Source organism: Passer domesticus, chromosome 18 (genome assembly GCF_036417665.1).
Source record: "Passer domesticus isolate bPasDom1 chromosome 18, bPasDom1.hap1, whole genome shotgun sequence".
NCBI lineage: Eukaryota > Metazoa > Chordata > Aves > Passeriformes > Passeridae > Passer > Passer domesticus.
Window position 1 is genome coordinate 4026459 of NC_087491.1, and position 18177 is coordinate 4044635.

The window sequence follows — 18177 nt, forward strand, 5'->3', positions numbered from 1 at the left end:
AGAAGATAAAATCCTCAAAACCCTTCAAGGCATTTGCAAAGCTGAAATAAAGTTAATTAGATTGCTTGGGAGGACTGGATTCAGGAGAAGAGGGGGTTTGGCTGGCCTTTCCTTGCACTCTCTTCCATCTCTCAGTGCTGTGTGCTGGTGCACAGAGGTGAACCTGGATGGAGTCTGTGCCACCATCACCAACCCAGAGCACAGCAGGGCTTCAGGCAGCACTGACACCACAGGCAGGGAGTCCTGGACTCCTGCACAGCAGTTGCAGAGACTTTGCTAGAAAGGGAAAATAATTTAAAGAGGAATTGCCCAATTTGTTGCATGAGCAGTGAGCTTGTTTGGGTTAATTAGGCTGGTCCAGGCAGAAGAGTCACATAATTTGGGTTACAGTGGGGTCAGTGACAGATTCATGCAGGTTCTTGAGTGGTTTGTGTAAGCTGTGTTTCAGGTAGTTTTAAAGCTGGCTCAGCACAGGTCTGAAGGTTTCTTTTCCAGTTTTGGGGGCGTCCTTACAGTGCACTGGCACTTCTAGAGACACAAGCGAGAACTTCAAGCGTTAGAGGGAAGAGCTGGAAATCGGGACTTCTTTGTTCTGTTTCCCAAACACAATTCAAAATCTTGCTTTGCAGTCGTTAACCAAGTGAGTTTTTCCCCCTTTACCTTGGTTTTGTTCTCTTCTAAAGAAGTGGCAGTGCTTGCTTTACTGTACTGGACGCAGCAGGGCCGAGAGAGGTGGTGAGAGGAGTGGCGTGGAGCGTGTGAGGGGCGAGGCAGGGCCGAGCGGGGGCTGAATTCCTTCTCTGTGGTTTTTTAAGGGCACTTTCATGGAGTGTCAGCCCGAGAGCAGCATCTCCCACCGCTTCCACAAGAGCTGTGCCTCGCAGGTGAACGACACCAGCTACTGCCCTCACTGCGGGGAGGAGGCCTCCAAGGCCAAGGAGGTGACAATAGCCAAGGCTGACACCACCTCCACGGTGTCCCTGAGCTACGAGCAGCAGAAACCCGCCGCTGTGGAGGGCAGGGCCGACACCACCACGGGGAGGTGAGCATGGGGGCATGGGGGATCTCAAACCTCCTGCCAGGCCAGGCTTTGGTTTGAGTGGTTGGGCTCCTCCTGATGAGCTGAGTGCTGCTGCAGTAATCTGCAGGGGTGTTTTGGGTCACTCGCTGCCCCAGAGCTGAGGCAGAGGCTCTGGAGGTCAGGGGGGTTCAGGAGTTAAACCATTCCTTCCTCTTATTGTTAGGAATGGAATAATAATGGAATAATAATGGAATTAGTTGATATTGTCAGGTTTGCTAAGTGACAGCCATTCCCATCTGCAGCTCCTGACTCGCACCCATTAGAGGAAGAAAACACAAAGCAAACTAGCTCTGTGTTGCACTCTGCTCTGACTTCTCACCCCATCTGGCCTTGTTTTGGTGGCTTTAAGACGTGCCCATGTGCCTGGGTCTCCTGTAGCACAGAGTACATCAAGATGTAGTCAGAGGGCAGTGCAATTCCTTTCTGGGGCAAGTTCTTACTGAAAAAGCTGTAAAATTGATTGGTTTGGGTTTCAGTTACACTTATCTGTGTTTAAAATGCATTTGCTTTTCTTTTTTGGCATGAGAACGATTGTTGTGTATTTTTAATGATTGTGCTTTGGCTGTCTCTCATTTTTCCTCTTCAGTGGCACTGGGACGAGGTTGTCAGAGGAAGACAAGCCAGAAAGTTCGGCTGCTGAAGGGTTTGACATCCCTGGGTCTTCAGTTTTTCCAAAGCCTACTACTAGCTTGACCCAGGGACCAGTGAAAGAAACTCTGGAAAGTGCCCTGATTGCCCTGGACTCTGAAAAGTAAGAAAAAGATCATTGGGTCACTCCAGTTGCCAGCAAAGTTGCTTAGCCTAGAGAAAAGGAGATTTATCTTTTCTGGATTTTGGTCCAGCTCAGAGCTTTTTTCTTCACTTCACTCATTAGTCATCCCCAACAGATTTGGGGGAGCTGTTATAGCTCTAAATGTCTTACTGATTTCTCTGGAGGATTTAGTTCTTCACTGGCTCTTCAGCTGCAGCTGTAACTTCTGGGAGCTCCTGTTCACAGTAGTGAGACCCAGAATCTGTTGCTGAGCAGCACTGAACACATCCAGGCTCACTGGAACAGGACTGCATGGGGTGGAGCTGGAAGTTTTAAAACCTCCTTCTGGAGCCTTGTTTTTCTGTATCAGAGAATCACAGAAGGTTTGGGTTGGGAGGGACCTTGAAACTCATCCAGTCCCACCCCTGCCATGGCAGGGACACCTCCCACTGTCCCAGGCTGCTCCAAGGCCCCAATGTCCAACCTGACCTTGGGCACTGCCAGGGATCCAGGGGCAGCCACAGCTGCTCTGGGCACCCTGTGCCAGGGCCTGCCCACCCTCCCAGGGTAGGATTTATTTAATATATTTAATCCTAAATTTCCTGTCTTTCAGTTTGAAGCCATTCCCTGTGTCCTGTCCCTCCATCCTTGTCCCCAGTCCCTCTCCAGCTCTCCTGGAGCCCCTTTAGACCCTGGAAGGGGCTCTGAGCTCTCCCTGGAGCCTTCTTTCCTCTGGGTGAACACTCCCAGCTCTCCCAGCCTGGCTCCAGAGCAGACAGGCTCCAGCCCTTGGAGCATCTCAGGGACCTCCTCTGGATTCACTCCAGAGCTCCAGGTCCTCCTCATGTTGGGGATCCCAGATTTGGAGTCAGCTCTGCAGGTGGGGGTCTCACCTGAGCACAGGGGCAGAGGGGCAGAGCTCCCCCAGCCCTGCTGCCCACGCTGGGGGATGAGCCCAGAACTTTGTCAGGCCCAGGGGTGGCAGTGAGGGGTGGCAGTGAGAGGTGACATTCCAGTTCTTCCCTGGCATTAATTCCTCCTCTCTCCCTCTCCTGCAGGCCCAAGAAGCTGCGGTTCCACCCGAAGCAGCTGTACTTCTCTGCCAGGCAAGGGGAGCTGCAGAAGGTGCTGCTGATGTTGGGTAGGTGCCTCCTGCCCAGGCCAGGGCCTGTCTGGCAGCACTCCCAGCTCCTGCCAGGCAGTGCCAGCGGCCACTTCCCAGCAGGGCACCACGTCATCTCCCCAGGGCCCCGGGAGCACAGAGATGCTGTGGGTGGTGCGTCACTGGGAAGGCTTCATCTCTCTGGGAAATGTGCACTGATCCCCACTTATGTCTGCTTTTGAGTGTGGGTTATCCAGACCAGCTGCTTGTGTCCCCACAATGACCTCTGTGTGGTTTTTCCCATCCCCTCTCCATGCCTGGGGTACATATTTGCATCCAGTAGAGAGGAAATAGATGGAGTCAGTTTAAACCAAGACCCAGCAGCAAGAAAGCAAAAAGGAAGAGCCTTCAGTCTGTGGGGTTTCTTTTGGGGTACAGAGGTGCCTATCACCAGATGCCTTTGAGCTGCTGAGCTTGTTTTTAGCATCCAATATTCCCCAGGAATTTCCCCCTATGAAGGACACAATGTTTCCTCAGGATGCTTCCTTTCCACTCCAGTACTTTGCTGTACATTTTTGGATGCTTTCTGTTCTTGCCCTTTATCAGTTCCTTCTTTTTTTTTGTCTAGCAAATGTTTGCTCCATTGTTCCTGTTTTCAATAGCACAGAAATGTTATTCATTGATATTTAACTACAGCCTCATCATACACAACATGTTATCATGCCCAGACATCTTTGTCTGGCTGTCAGCATCATCTGTCAGTCTCTGCACAGCTGTGAGAATCTCTGGCCAGATCCTGAGCCTGTGTGGACTAATTCCATCCATGTTGCAGCTCTGTATTTGCAGGGGTGCAAAAAGGATCACTAATATTAATTTCAGTTAATAGTGGTGAGACAGAGCCCAGGTGATACCAACTCTTTGTTGTTCCCAGTTTCCGGGTTGCTTTAAACCAAGCAGGGTTTTTTCTTTTTTTATCCTTGTGTGGTGTTTGTTGTTTTTGAGATGAGATGTGAGGCCTTTGGAGAGATAGTAATGCCTTAAAAAGGTATTGAATTCCATGGTGTTTGTGAGCTCTGGGTTTGAGGGCTGTTGCATGTTGAATGTGCAGGGGACTGCCCTGTGAGCTGGCTGCTGAAATGTGCAGTGAGACGTGAGCAGGGCTGAGGATGGGCTGGGAATCCATCCTTTAAAAGCCTTCAGCTGAGACATGATTCTCCTGTTACACTTCAATCTCTGAACTGTGCTTGAACGTGTCTCTGTTCTGTTTTGCAGTGGATGGAATTGACCCTAATTTTAAAATGGAGCATCAGAGTAAGAGAACCCCTCTCCATGCTGCTGCCGAGTCTGGCCACGTGGACATCTGCCACATGCTCATTCAGGTCTGTCTGCACTTCCAGCCTCTGGACAAACCATTTTCTGTGGGCTTTGGTCTGCCCCACGTGGAAATGAGCAGGGGAAAATCCCTCCTGTCAGAAACCTCCTCGATCCCAGGGTTTGCTGAGGGAGGAGTGGGGCAGAGTAACAGGAGGGCTTGGAGGACACAGCTGGGATTGTCCTGCTGGAATTGTCCTGTTCTCCAGGCAAGGGGCAAGGGAAGATTTGGTGCAGGGCACTGTGGGGCAGGGGGGCATCTGTGCCTAAGCACAGCCAGAGCTGGGCACTGCCAGATGTGCTGCCAGGCTGCAGATCTCCAAGCTCTTGGTTTTGATCTCCAAGCCAGGTTGCTCTTGGTGATGAGGGCAGTGAGGCTCTGGAGCCTGGAAGCTGCCAGGCCCTGCCTTCCCTTCTGTCAGAACCTGAGGAGCTCCAGCAGGGTTTTCCTCTGCAGTATAAATGTCTCACATGTGGAAAGGAGTGGAGGGAAGGTGCAAGTTTGCTTTGTTGGCTGAGATTTGGATTCTAACTGAGGGAAGATATTTGAGAGGATGTTGAGTCTGCTGCAAAACAATGTGAAGAAGAAAAAGAAGGATTAAAAATTTATAGTTTTTCTTTTTTGTACTGGTGTACCTGGTCTGGAGTGACTGGAAAGGTGTTTGTTTATTCTGTGGGATTGGGAAACCTTAAAGGGCTCTTGAGAAGTCAACAGTGACTGGCCCTTGGAAATGATCCTGCTGGGCTGGTGCATTTCAGCACCTGGAATTGGGGGCTTTCAGGTACTGTTTGAAGGCAGCAATGGACCTTCCTGGCTGCTCTCACTGAAATCACTGTGTGTGAAGACAGTGGGATGAGGAAAAGGAGCAAAACTTGTGAGATATCACAAACAATTTAATTATCAGTAGGGTTGGTTTGTTTCCAGAGTGCTTCATCTTGTCTCTCCCTGAGATCTGGCTTCTGCAGCAGCCCAGTGTTTGGCTGGGAATGGCCCCAGCTTGTTCCACTTGAAATGCCTCCTCTGCTCTGGTTTAAATAGCTCTGACTGGGAAAAAGAGTCAAACAAAGGAATTCAGGGGGAGGCACCTGAAAACAGCTCCTTGTGCCAGGTGAACCTGAGTCAGCTGCTGTGAACAGGTCTGAGCCTCACACACACCCCTGCCAGGAGCTGTGTGTCTGAGACCTTCTGGGTTGAAGTTTTGGGTGGTTCCTGAGCTCAGCCCAAGGGCTAAAGCAGGCAGGATAACCTGACAGAGCCATGGTTTGGAAAGGAGTGAGCTGTTGGTTGGAGGCACTCTGGGCTGAGCTGAACAGATGCTCAGAGACCTCTGTGGAAGTGCCATTGACTTCCACAGGAATATTTAGCCAATCCCCAGGATATTTTTTACAGCTCCTGCCATCAGCAGGTTGTTCCTACTGCTTGTGACATTGAGAAGAGCTGCTTGTTGCAGGCTAAATGATAGACCAGGGAAAACAAAGCTGCTGGAAAAAGGAGGAGGCTGACTTTTCCAAATTGTTACACAAACAGTGTCTAGAAAGTAGGAGTACAAAATCTGGTAATAACAGGAGTTATTTAATACCAGCTGTTGGCTTCCTTGCAGTTCCTTCCTGGCTGGGGAAGGCAGGAGAGGGGGCAGGCAGTGTGTGCTGTTTCCAGAGCAGGTGGACTTACACTGCCTTCTTTCCTCATTCTATTTCTTCTTTTTTATTCTTTTTTTTTCCCCTGCTTCATATGGTTAAATTTCAGGAGAAAATTTTGTTATTAAATCTCTACTCCCACATCCTTCCTCTGCTAATTGTCCTTGTCCTGGCCTCCCAACAGGCTGGTGCTAACATTGACACCTGCTCTGAGGACCAGAGGACCCCGCTGATGGAAGCAGCAGAAAACAACCACCTGGAAACTGTGAAATACCTGATCAAGGCTGGAGCACTAGTAGATCCCAAGGTAGCAGTTTATTCCTTCCCTTTTTCTCCTGAGGAAGCCTCTGTCCAACATTTCTTCCTTGAAGTTTTGGGAGGAAGTGCCCAGGCTGCAGAGAAATGGACTGGTTTGTCTTGGAGTGGAGGCTGGAGGTGTCATAATCTCATTTTTCTGCTGGCCATGAGCTGTTTGGGGCAAGTGTTGCCACTTGTCCCTTTAGTTTGTGGCACCAAATGTCAAGGGGATTTGATTTCATAGGTTTTAGTGTCACAAATCCATTGCAGTGGAGCTGGATTTCAGAGTTCCCTTCTCTGTAGGCTCTACTAATGAGAGTTTTGGGGTGATGTTTTAAAATAGGCTGGTAATTAGGTGCTTGCCAAGCCAGGAAAAATGACAGAGGAAGCTTTCCTTTCCAAAGGACTGATGTTTGGATTCTTGCAGTCATGCTGCAGTGGCAAAATTGAACCCCATCTTTAAACTCTACCCCTTAATTTAAACCAAAACAATAAAATGCAGCTGTCTCTTTGCCTTTAGCATGCTCTGGTTGCTTTGCAATCTTGGAAAATACACAGACCATTTATTAGTCCCATAAATCAGATGCTGTTTGGAGCACAGGAACCCTCCCCATGCAAACTTATTGTCACAACCTGCTGCTCTTGGCTGGCTTTGGGAAGGAACTGGCAGCACTGCACAAGGTATCAGGTGCTGCCCAATCCAGGCCCTAAATGGATCCTTGGGAGGCTGGTTCTGAGCTGGGAAGGGGGAAGAGAGGACAGGCACGTGTGGGTTCGTGCTGGCCACTGTCCCAAGTGTCTTGGAGCAGCCCAGACATCTCTCACTTGATTTGTTCCTGTGGAAGAGAAAAGAGGGGAGTTTGTGTTTCTGAAGGTCAAGGGAAGGAGATAAATTCTGGGCTTGCAAAAGCAAATTAGAAGCCTCAGATCACATCTGAGGTCTAGGCTAGTTGATGATGTTAATTAGTTTCTAGCAGCAGCTCAGGTCTGTGTTTGAAAGCACAGCTTTGGTTTGGAAGCAGCTGCAGCCCCCACCTGGGCCAGGTGTGTGCAGAGCCCTGGGGCTGCAGGGCAGGGAGCTGGGTGGGGGCTCCCCAGCCCCCAGTGAAGCTCTTGGTCCTGTTACCAGCATGGAGGAGCGCAACTCAAAACCTGAAGAAACTCTACAATAAAACCTGCCTGCTCTCCCAGGGCTGGGGAGCTGCACTTGGTTCTTGCCCATCCAAGGGCAAAGCTATGGAATTATTCAGCTGGAGCAGACACATATGGGGGTGTAGAAACTCTTTCTGTGTCCCAAGGAGCCCTCATGGTGCAATCCCTGACCTGAGATGTCCTTCCTTCTCCCTCAGCCTGCATCACACCAGCTCCATCCCAAAGCTCTCACCTCCAGCATTGCTCCCAGGGATTTAGCTGGAAGGAGGCATTTGGTTTTTTCAGTCTCTCATTTCCTCCTCCTGATTTCCTGCTCTCTGGGCCTTGCTCTGTGCTAAGCTCTTGGGATATCAATGCCTGATAAAAGTCAGGCTGCTGCCAGAGATCTTTGGTGGGAGGGTGGGAGCATCTCCATCATGACTCACAGCCTGTCCATCTCCTCCAGGCCCTGCATTCCCAGCTCCCAGAGGCATTTTTCCTTTCAACCTTGGGGGTTGTTTTTTATCTCCTGTCTGTGCAGATGGCTGTGGGCAGGCTGGGGACCTGGTCTCTCTGGAGAGAGACACCACAGCCCTGGACCTGCTGCCAGGTGCTGGGGTAAGGCATTGGCCTAACAAAACCCAGCAAAAAAATGGAGAAATGGAGCATTTCAACTTGAGACAAAGTGGTTTTTCTGATGTAAAGTGCAAACTTTGCCTGTGTAAGGGGTTTTTGCTTCCCTTTGGCTCTCCAGCAAATGGAGAGGAGTGGGAAAGGGATTTTTGGAGAAGGGTGGGCATCACTGCCAAGGTTTGGGGCTGGTGCCTCCCCCAGGCTTTGCAAGGCCCTTTCCTTCTCTGCAGGGTGGCTCCTCTTTGGTGTAAAGCTCCCAAGCTCTGCCCAGTGCTGGCCCTGGCCCCTGCTCTCTGCCCTCCTGGCAGTGGGGTGGAGACTTTTGGAGTTCTCTGCTCCATCTGGGAGCCCCTCTGCTGTTCTGAGCCTCGCTGAGGGTCTGTTCTGTGGTTGTGTGCAGGATGCTGAGGGCTCCACGTGTCTGCACTTGGCAGCCAAGAAGGGGCACTATGACGTGGTGCAGTACCTGCTCTCCAACGGGAAGATGGATGTCAACTGCCAGGTGAGGCCTGCCCCGGGCCAGGAGCTGCTTGCCCAGGTCAGGGACCCCCTCAGCACTCACTCAAGTACAGATCTGCTGCTGGGGGACACCTCCAGGTCACCACAGGGTGACAATTCTGTGCCCCTCCCATCTGCCAGGGAGGGTGATCCCTCACTGACCTCAGGGAAGCTCCCCTTGATTTGCAGTTTGTCCTATCCTTTGAATTTTTTGTGGATCCTGTGCTCTCTGAGCTTTTCCTAGTGGGGGGATCACGGACAGTGGTGTGGGATGGGCTGAGCCTGGCACTGTCACTGTGGGATTTTCCATTGCCCTGGGGGTTTATCCATTGCTGTGGGGTAATCAGGGACAGTGGTAATTAACCTGTGACAAGGGCAGGTCCCCCAGGCTTCTCAGGGAGTTTCTGTAAGATCTCTTACACACCCTGGCTGTTCTTGTGCCTTTTGGACAGTCAGTGTTCCTGAACAAGCTGGAGGTGCAGTGCCAGCTGCTGAGCTGGAATAAGCTGCAGCAGGCTCAGGTGTGCTGGGCTCTGCAGGACCTGAGGGACCTGCAGCAGTGCAGGCAGGGGGAGGGCAGGGTGTGGGGCCAGCAGAGGCTGTGTGTGCCGTGTGTCACCCTGCTGTCCCTGCCCAGGATGACGGTGGCTGGACGCCGATGATCTGGGCCACGGAGTACAAGCACATCGAGCTGGTGAAGCTGCTGCTGGCCAAGGGCTCGGACATCAACATCCGTGACAACGTAAGGCTCCCCTGGAACCTCCTGCAGAAATTGCAGTCTCTGTTCAAACCCCACACACACCCCAGGTGACAGATTTTGGGCTCAGTCCCTTGCCACGTGTGAGTGAGAAGTGTCTGGTGAGAGAGTTTTCCCGTGTTCTGGGCAGAAGTTGGGCAGCTTGTGGGATGTGCTGTCCCTCCAGCTGCTCTGTAAGGATGCTGTGTGGAATCTTCAGCTCTGAGCCTTGCTGGCTCCCATCCCACTGTGCTGCCACTGGACACTGCAGATCCCCTTCAGTCCAGACTCACCAGCTCCAAGTTTGTCCCAGGCCAGTGACTCTGGGTGTGGGCTGGGGGCACCCTGTGTGCCTTCTGAGGGGAATGAGTTTGTGTTTGTGTTTCTGGATGGGCTGGGCACTCTGCCAGCAGCTGTCAAAGCCTGGCTCTTCCTGGGCATCGCTGGCACAAAGCTTGGATGTGTCCAGAGCTGGAGCTTACCTCCCTAAATCCTGCTCCATGGGATGCACTCAGTGCTTGAGTCCCTGGGAGCTCCAGGGGACCCCCAGCTCTGCCTGTGCCAGCTGCTTTCCCAGGGATTTACAAGGAAATAAAGAAGATACAAAGAGATACTGTCTGCCTTTTCCAGCCTTCTCCAGGGGAGTCATTGTATCAGCACTGCTCCTCTGTTTTTCCTATACTATGTTTCTCATTCTTTTCTTGGAGTCTCTAAGGATGTTGAAGTGTGATGTCTCACCCCATTCCTGGAAGTGTCCGGGGCCAGGCTGGACAGGTTTTGGAGCCACCTGGGAATAGTGGAAGGTGTCCCTGTCCATGGCAGGGGGTGGCACTGGATGAGCTTTGAGGTCTTTTCCAAACCAAACCCCTCTGTGTTTCTGTGATTGTGTGGTAATCCCAGCCAGTCACCAAACCTCTCACAGCCCCTTGCTCACTCCCCCACCAGTGGGGAGAGACTCAGAAGGTAAAAGGTAGGAAAAGACTCGTGGGTTGAGATACAGTTTAATGGAAAAGCCAAAGGCACACACACAAGCAGAACAAAACAGGGAATTCATTCCCTGCTTCCCATGGTTGGGCAGGTGTTCAGCACCCGCAGGAGAGCCCCACCCATGGAACAGTGACCTGAGAAGACAAAAACCATCACTCCAAACATCCCCCTTCCTCCTCCTTTCCCCTCTTTATATCCTGAGCTGATGTCAGGTGGTCTGGAATATCCCTTTGGTCAGGGTTACCTGTCCTGCTGTGTCCTCCCAGCTTTCCTTGTCCCCCAGTCTCCTCCCCAGTGAGGCAGAACAGGCTCTGTGTCAGCCCTGCTCAGCAGGTGACATCTCTGTGTCCCCACCCCTGTGTTCAGCACAGCCCCACACCAGCCACTGGGAGAAGCATTAACTCTGTCCCAGCCAAACACAGCACACTTGGATAATTCCCAGTTCCCAGGCAGGTCTGGATCCAGTCCTGTTCCTAAAAACAAAAGTCAAGGTGAGAGGGGGCTTTTTGGGCAGATACATCTGCTTGCTGACTCTGAACAAAACAGCCTCTTTGATCTGTCACAGCTTCAAGATCACACATTAATGATGAACATCAAATCAACTCAGTCAACAATTTACTTGAAAGAAACCCCTGCTCTTAACAGCTGTGTGTGTGACACATCTCTCCTGGACCTGCAGCTGGGGTGTCCTGCTGGGTGTGGTTAAGGACAAATGTCAGTCCTGCTGGGAAACATCCTGCCTGGGGAGAAATGCTTTGATTGTGATGGTGCTGCTTTTTAGGCAGCAGCAATGCAAGGCAGAGCACCAGTCCAGGTGTCTGTGACCTGTCTGAGCTGCAGCATGTGCATGCAACCCACAGGATGGATGTTTTCTGTAGATTGTGTGGGGTTTTTCTAGATGATAAGGTAAAGGGAAGCAGGAGCTGGGTAGGAAAGTGTCTCCCTCTTTCTGACGTGTGGCAATAGCTCCCTATTTAAGGCAGGACCTTAAGTTACATGGTAACAGCTCAAACACTCCAGCAGCAGCTTTGTTTTTGCTTTAAAAAGAAGAAAAAAAGGGGAATAGCTGGGTGATCATTACTATCATTTCACTGTTGTCATCGATGTCTTTAGAGCCTGTCATGGGGAAGGGATCGACGTGTGCTGCAAATTGCAGTGTAACAGAAAACAGGATCATCCCTTAAAATATCTCCATCAGAAAGATGAGTGTTCAGCTATTTCCAGTGCTGCTAGTGAGAGATGAGTACATACAGTATTTAAGAGATGCCTGGAGTCAGATTGATTGCTTACCCCATGGCTCCTGGTTCTCTTTTTGGCACCTTCACGTACCCTATGTGCTCTTTTTTTCCTTAATTTCGTGCTGTGCTCTTTTTCTCCTTAATTTTGCAGCCCTGGGAGGCACAGTAGCTTTCCTGGCTGTTGGGGCTGGGGAAACTCAGCATCCAGCCTTCTCCAGCATGTTTGTTCATGTCTGTCACCTCTTTCCTGGATTGATCTAGATTGGTTTGTGGCTCGGAGACTGACGAGCTGTCTGTGTGTGTGTGGGGAAGGTGATGGATTGCCTTGTGTGCAGCCTCCCCATCCTTGGTGTGCAGAGGTGGATGGAGTGAGAACTCCCTGTTTGGCTGCTCTGAGGTTTCCCTGTCCACTCTGGCATTCCCAGCCAGTCAGAGCAGGGTGGGGATGGCAGCCACACGCTGAAGGCTGCGGGTGCAGAACTGAGGAAGGAACCCCCAAAGCCACGGGGTTTTAAACAACCTCCTCTCTGTTCTCTTTCCCTGCAGGAGGAAAACATTTGTTTGCACTGGGCTGCTTTTTCTGGCTGTGTTGACATAGCTGAGATCCTGCTGGCAGCCAAGTGTGACCTGCACGCCGTGAACATCCACGGGGACTCGCCCCTGCACATCGCGGCGCGAGAGAACCGCTACGAGTGTGTGGTGTAAGTGCACTGCTCCCCCCTCCCTGCCCCCCTGGCTGCTGCCTGGCAGGCTCAGGAGAGCCTCTGAAGTGCCTTTGGTCTTTACACACAGCCCACGATTAGGATGGAGGCTTTGTTTTTCTCCTGGGGTGGGGGGTGTGAGTACCACTGCTGCCAGAGCTGCTCAGAAAATGCGGCGTGTTTTGGAGTCTGAGGGGCTGTGCTCAGCCTGGGCTTCCCAGCAGGAAGGTGTCAGGCTTCCTTGATTAAAGCTTTTTTTTCCCCACCACTAGCACGGTAAAAAGGTGCCCTGTTACCTTTGCTCCTTTGCTTCATCCCTGCTCTGAATAAAGCCATCATGTTCTCACCAAAGGCTGGTGAGTATAAACAAGGGCCAAGTCCAGCACCAGTTTCCTGTGGGGCTCTTCCATTTCCAGCCTGCACTTCCCACCCCATATCTTTCCCTGCCAGAGAGAGTTTCAAGCCTGTCTGAAGTTAGGCTGGTACCAGCAAGGTACCTGAAGCAAGGCAATGTTTGCCCAGAGCTCTCATGGGTGCCCAGAGCTTCTGTCAGAAGGATTCACTGAACCATGCTTAATAAAGAAAACTCAGGTGATTATTCACTACTACAGATTCTTCCTCGTCCCTTAAGGGCTGGCTGGAGGATGTGATTCAGCTTGTTTTCTCCTTGCCTGGTTTCTCCTGGGGAATCCTTACCCTTCCTTGCTGTTTTGCAGTCTCTTTCTTTCCCGTGGCTCGGATGTCACTTTAAAGAACAAGGAGGGTGAGACCCCGCTCCAGTGCTCCAGCCTTAACTCTCAGGTCTGGGTGGCCCTACAGATGAACAAGACTCTCAAAGAATCATCTTCTGAGAAGCCTGCCCAGATAGAGAAAGTGGTGAGCAGGTGAGAATAGGGCTGGCTTTGCTTGTGGGTCATGAAATTGAGCCCTTGCACAGGGAAGGCCGGGGGCCTGGTTTGAGAAAGAATTGTGTACCTTAAACTGGTGTGAAGGTCAGTGTGAGTTTAGCAAGAACTAAGTCCATGCTGATTCAGTCCATGGTTTGCAAATTCATCCTCCACATGGAAATACTCACAAGCACAAAGAGCCATCTGTAAGGCAGGGTGGGAAAACGTGAGCTCTGTTCTAGTCTGAATGGCTTTGAGTGCTCAGTGGTTCTGGCCCAGGATGGCATTTGAATGGTCCCTTGTCTGGGGCTTTCCTTCTGTGACAATTCTTTCTCCATGACAGGGACATTGCCCGGGGCTACGAGCGGATCCCCATTCCCTGTGTCAATTCTGTGGACAGTGAGCCCTGTCCCAGCAATTACAAATACGTGTCACAGAACTGTGTCACCTCCCCGATGGACATTGACAGGAACATCACTCATTTACAGGTGAGGGATCCTGCTTGGTTCCTGTTCTGGGCTCTGCAGTGCTCCTCAGAACAGATTTGGCATTCCAGATGGGAATGTTGAGTCCTGATATTGCCATCAAATCCCAGCTAAGCTGAGTGCCTCACCTGCAGCTCTTGTTGTAGGAGATGGGATTTTGATCCTTCAGTTCTGAGGCTTAAGCTGAGCTCTGTGTTCAGCTGTAGCATTGGCCATCTGGTGCTGGCTGATGTGGCTCCCATTTATCCTTGTCCTCTCTTCTGAGGCTGCAGAGTCAGGGATTTGTTGGGAGACCTTCCCCATGCTGCCTTCCCATGGACTGCAGCAGCCAGGCCGAGGTCTTGGCTGTGACACTGCAGTCCTGGAAGGGCTGGGTGGGAAAGCAGGGATGGGGAGGTTCAGGGTGAGGGTGAGGCCTCACTGGGCACAGCTCTGAGGTGGCTGAAGTGACCAGTCCTGTTGTGCAGCAGCCTGGTGGCAGGGCTGTGCTGGCTTGGGGAAGCAGGCAGCTGGAGTGGGAAGCAGCAGAGGGACTGAGGCAGCACAGCTGCATCACCTCCCAGCTCTGGTCCCTCCTTGGAGCTCTCAGGAGTGGAGAACAGCTCACAGGGGATGGGAGAGGGTTCAACAGGGGAACATCCTCTCCTGAGCAGTGAGGCTGGCTCAGAGTGAGATCCTCCTTGCAAGGCAGAGTCCTTTGGTGCTCAGTGCACACAGAAATAAACAGTGGAGTAGAACTGCCACTGAATGGTGAAACTGGTGATCCCTCTGCTGAGCAGCTGCAGCAAGAGGAGGACATTTGATTTCCTGACCCAGCCACCAGCTGCAGTCTCATTGTGTGAGTGGTGTGGAATTAACCCTTTGCTTCTCTTGCAGTATTGTGTCTGTATAGACGACTGCTCCTCCAGTAACTGCATGTGTGGCCAGCTCAGCATGCGCTGCTGGTACGACAAGGTGAGGACACACAGCCCCCTCCTGGCTCACACCAGGGCCTGGGAGCTGGATTGTGCCTAATTCAGTTCCTTGCACAACTCAAAGCCAGGCTGGACAGGGCTTGGAGCAGTACTGGTCTAGCAGGAGATGTCCATGCCCACAGAAGGGGTTGGGGTGAGCTGATCTTTAAGGCCCCTTCCACCCCAAACCATTCCCTGCTTCTGTAATTCCAGCTCCTTTCTTCCTGACTTAAAATGCCTGAAGTTATAGTCTGAGCTCTGAGACACGTGATAATCCAAACTGCCTGCTCAGGGCAGCTTTTCTTGTGTTATTTATTTGTGTTCCTCTCGTGCCAACTGAGCCATTAATTATACCCATGTGATAGGGAGCATTTAATAACCCAAGCATGAAATCAGCTTCCATTTCAGAGCAACGTGGAAAGTGCCGTAAGATGTAAATAAAGGGAGGGGAGTAGAAAGAGAATTTATTAAATCTGCTTTTATTTATTGTGATTCTTCTGGATGAAGGCAGAGTAAAGATGTTTTCACTGCCACATTGCCAGAAGTCAGGTTTGTTTTGGGTAAATGCTTCGACCCTCCAGGGAGGTTTTGAGATTCATCTTTGGGCAGGTGCTACAAAGATCAGAAGTTTTGTGAATCTCTGCAGGTTTCACCCAGGGGGAGTGTTGGCATCTTTCTTGGCTTTGTAGCTATTTTATTTACACATTAATAGGTGATTACACCTCTCAAGCCTTAAAAGCCATATTTGTTAAATATGATAAATTACATTCATCACTTCCTTAATCCTGTATGTTGGTAAATAATTTAATTGTAGGTTTTTTTGAGAGTGTTATTTGGGAATGTAGTGTGATTCACAGAACCTGGGTGTACTGGCTTTGGACTGTGCAAGTTCAGGCTTTATTCCAGAGGCACACTGAGCATCCACTCTCCCCTCCAGCAAATGGCAATAATGATGATGATGCACACAGTCTTCTGCACAGCACTGGGAGTTGTTTTTTAATGCTGTGTAGGGTGGTGGCAAGCAGCAAAAATCTAAATTCTCTGTCTGTTTGTCAGCTGTGGGTGACAGTGGTGACTGTGCTGCTGTCAGGGTAGACCAAAACCTCTGCAGAACCTGAGCTCTGACACTGGGCTTGGGGAGGCTGGGGCACGACTTCACCATGGGGTTCTCTGGCCTGTTTTTGCCCTGGGGGGAATTTCTGTGGTTTGAGGGGTCCCAGGAGCAGACAAATAACGCAGTCTGGGGTGGTTCTCTCCTCCAGGATGGCCGACTCCTGCCTGAGTTCAACATGGCTGAGCCCCCTTTGATCTTCGAGTGCAACCACGCGTGCTCGTGCTGGAGAACCTGCAGGAACCGCGTGGTGCAGAACGGCCTCAGGTGAGCAGCAGGGGCAACACAGCTGCTCTGGGCAGGGCCAGCCCCAAACCCATCAGCCTTGTGGCTCTCAGCTCACCCACAATCCCACAAAACCCAGCACGGAAGCTGGGGCTGGTGGGATGGAAGTGGGATCCTGCATGCTGCCAGTGGGAATGGAGCAGCAGTGGGTTGATGAGCTCAATTAACAACTCAGTTAATGTTTGCACCCTGCTCTTGGCAGCATCAGGTGGGAACTGTGGTGTTCTTTCATCAGCTGACCATAAAACATACGAATGGCTTGTGGGTTTGCATGCACAGCCCAAGTGTGGTGTCTCAGGGGGAGAGCTGAGAAGGATGTGACAGCAAGTGAGCTGCAGAGTCTGAATTCAGATCCTGTAAGCCAGCAGTCTAGATTAGAAATACAGGCCAGCATGCCCAGACTTAGGCTGCTTAAAATTTACAAGTTCTTGGCATGATTCCTCCTGAATTGGATACCTGAATGCCTGTTGGCCTTGCTGCTCCAGGTTACACTGCTGGGATTTTGGTGCCTGGCTAAAAATGTCAGTGTTTTGGTTTGGACCTCTGCTGTGGAGGAGTTTGCCACTGCACTAAGTTCAAAGGGATCCTACTGGAAAAAAAAAAAAAGACTTTTTAGAATTTCTTTGTAGTGCTGACAACACTCTTTTTGCAAGCTTTGTAGTTTCAATGACATTTTGCACTGTTAAAAATAAGCAAGGAAGGAACTTGCTATGTTTCCTCAGAACTTTACCTCTCTCTGGTTTTCCCTGCCAAGCTCCGGTACCTCCGTGGGTGTTTCTTCAGGAGCTGTACAGCTAGAGCTGTTGCTTTTACATTTTTTGCCTTGCTGAAGTGTTTTTTCTGAAAAATGGGAAGGGTTGGGAACCCAACAAGCCAGGAAGAGCAGCTCTGCTGGGAAGGAGGGTCAGGTGCTGGGCAGAGCTCACAGTCCCTGGGGAAGCAGTGGGGAAAGCTCCTGCCTTGGGGCTGCAGCTGACCCAGGGGTGCTGCTGCTCTGTTTTCAGTGCTTCCCTTATCAGATTGGCTCCAGATTAGCTCTGCCTGGCAGAGCACACGTATCCAGCTGGCAGCCTGGCCCAGCTCAGCTGGCAGGCTCAGCTCGCAGCCACGGCCCCGCTGCCGCCAGTGCCGGCTCCAGAGCAGAGCCCAGGTCTGAGCTGGGCTCTGCTCTGCTCTGATGGGCCAGCCAAAAGCTGGGGGAGCTTCCCCAAACCCAAAGGCACTGTTAGACCCTGCTTCTCTGAGAGCAGTCACTCCCCTGAGGTCATGGTTTGTCCTGGTGAAGCTGTGGGCAAACAGGATGGAGTTCACATCCTTGGTTTGAGCTGACAGTGCAGGAGGGAGTGGGTGGGGGAAGAGAAGTACTGGGAAAAGCAACAGGGTGAAGTTAAGGTGAGCATCAGATTTCACTTAATTCCGATAACAGTGTTGCTGAGAGTGGGTTTTGGTTCCCTCAGGGATAGAGCAAGCTTTTCCTAGCCCTGGAGACTGTTCATCCTGCTCTTAACTCAGGTTCTGGCTGAGCAGGAGGCAGAATGACTTACAGAATTGTTTCTCTGCCTATAAACCCCATCAGTAAAATTCCACAGAGTAGCTATTACACCAAGAAGTCTCAAGTTGCAGCTTTTCTTTCTTGTCTTTCATCCAGGCAGCTGGATATGATGGAATTGCTGAATGCCCTGGCTTTGGCAGAGGGCAGAGGGGTCAGAGCACTTAGCTCAAGGTGTTCTTTAGTCCCTGGGAGATCCCTGCCTTCCCCCTCAGCACCACTCCACTGCTGTAAATCCCCTTCCACCTTCCCTGCCTCCCCCAGGGCTGTGTGGAGGGGAAGGAAATGCTGCTGGTGGGATCCTGATATCCTCTGTAAATCATCATCACACAGAGCATCCAGCCCTGTCCCCTCTTCCCCAGCCCCTTGGTGTGTACCTGGGCAGGCAGAAGGGGCTGACTGACACTTGTCCCTTGTGCCTGGGCTGTTTCCATGCCAGCATCTGCCCACAGCTGGGAGCTGTGGGAGTGGAGCATCCCTGCAGGGTGAGAACGGGAGGGTGAATATTAAAATCCTCCGGGAGTGTGTGCTGAGGGAAGGTGCTGGCTTTTTGCTCATCTCTCCATGAAAATTCATCCTTTCCATGGGGTGCTGCCATCAGTGTGGCTTCATTTCCTCCCTTCCTCTTTTCCAGGACTCGGTTGCAGCTTTACAGGACACAAAAGATGGGCTGGGGAGTACGGACGATGCAGGACATTCCTCTGGGAACCTTCGTGTGCGAGTAAGTTGTGCAGCTTTCACCA

General features: G+C 51.3%; 1 protein-coding gene across 17 annotated transcripts in view; it reads left to right on the forward strand.

Annotated features, from left to right (window-relative positions):
- The window catches only part of LOC135283316 (histone-lysine N-methyltransferase EHMT1-like), a 117957-nt gene that overhangs the window by 90134 nt on the left and 9646 nt on the right, over positions 1-18177 (forward strand). For all 17 annotated transcript variants that reach the window (XM_064393965.1, XM_064393963.1, XM_064393975.1 and 14 more), the window contains 13 exons: positions 816-1042; positions 1668-1832; positions 2891-2973; positions 4207-4313; positions 6128-6250; positions 8405-8506; positions 9140-9244; positions 12010-12164; positions 12881-13048; positions 13395-13539; positions 14413-14490; positions 15752-15867; positions 18069-18155. In XM_064393965.1, coding sequence (XP_064250035.1) covers positions 816-1042; positions 1668-1832; positions 2891-2973; positions 4207-4313; positions 6128-6250; positions 8405-8506; positions 9140-9244; positions 12010-12164; positions 12881-13048; positions 13395-13539; positions 14413-14490; positions 15752-15867; positions 18069-18155 — 1661 coding nt within the window. The remainder of the gene's footprint in view (positions 1-815; positions 1043-1667; positions 1833-2890; positions 2974-4206; positions 4314-6127; positions 6251-8404; positions 8507-9139; positions 9245-12009; positions 12165-12880; positions 13049-13394; positions 13540-14412; positions 14491-15751; positions 15868-18068; positions 18156-18177) is intronic.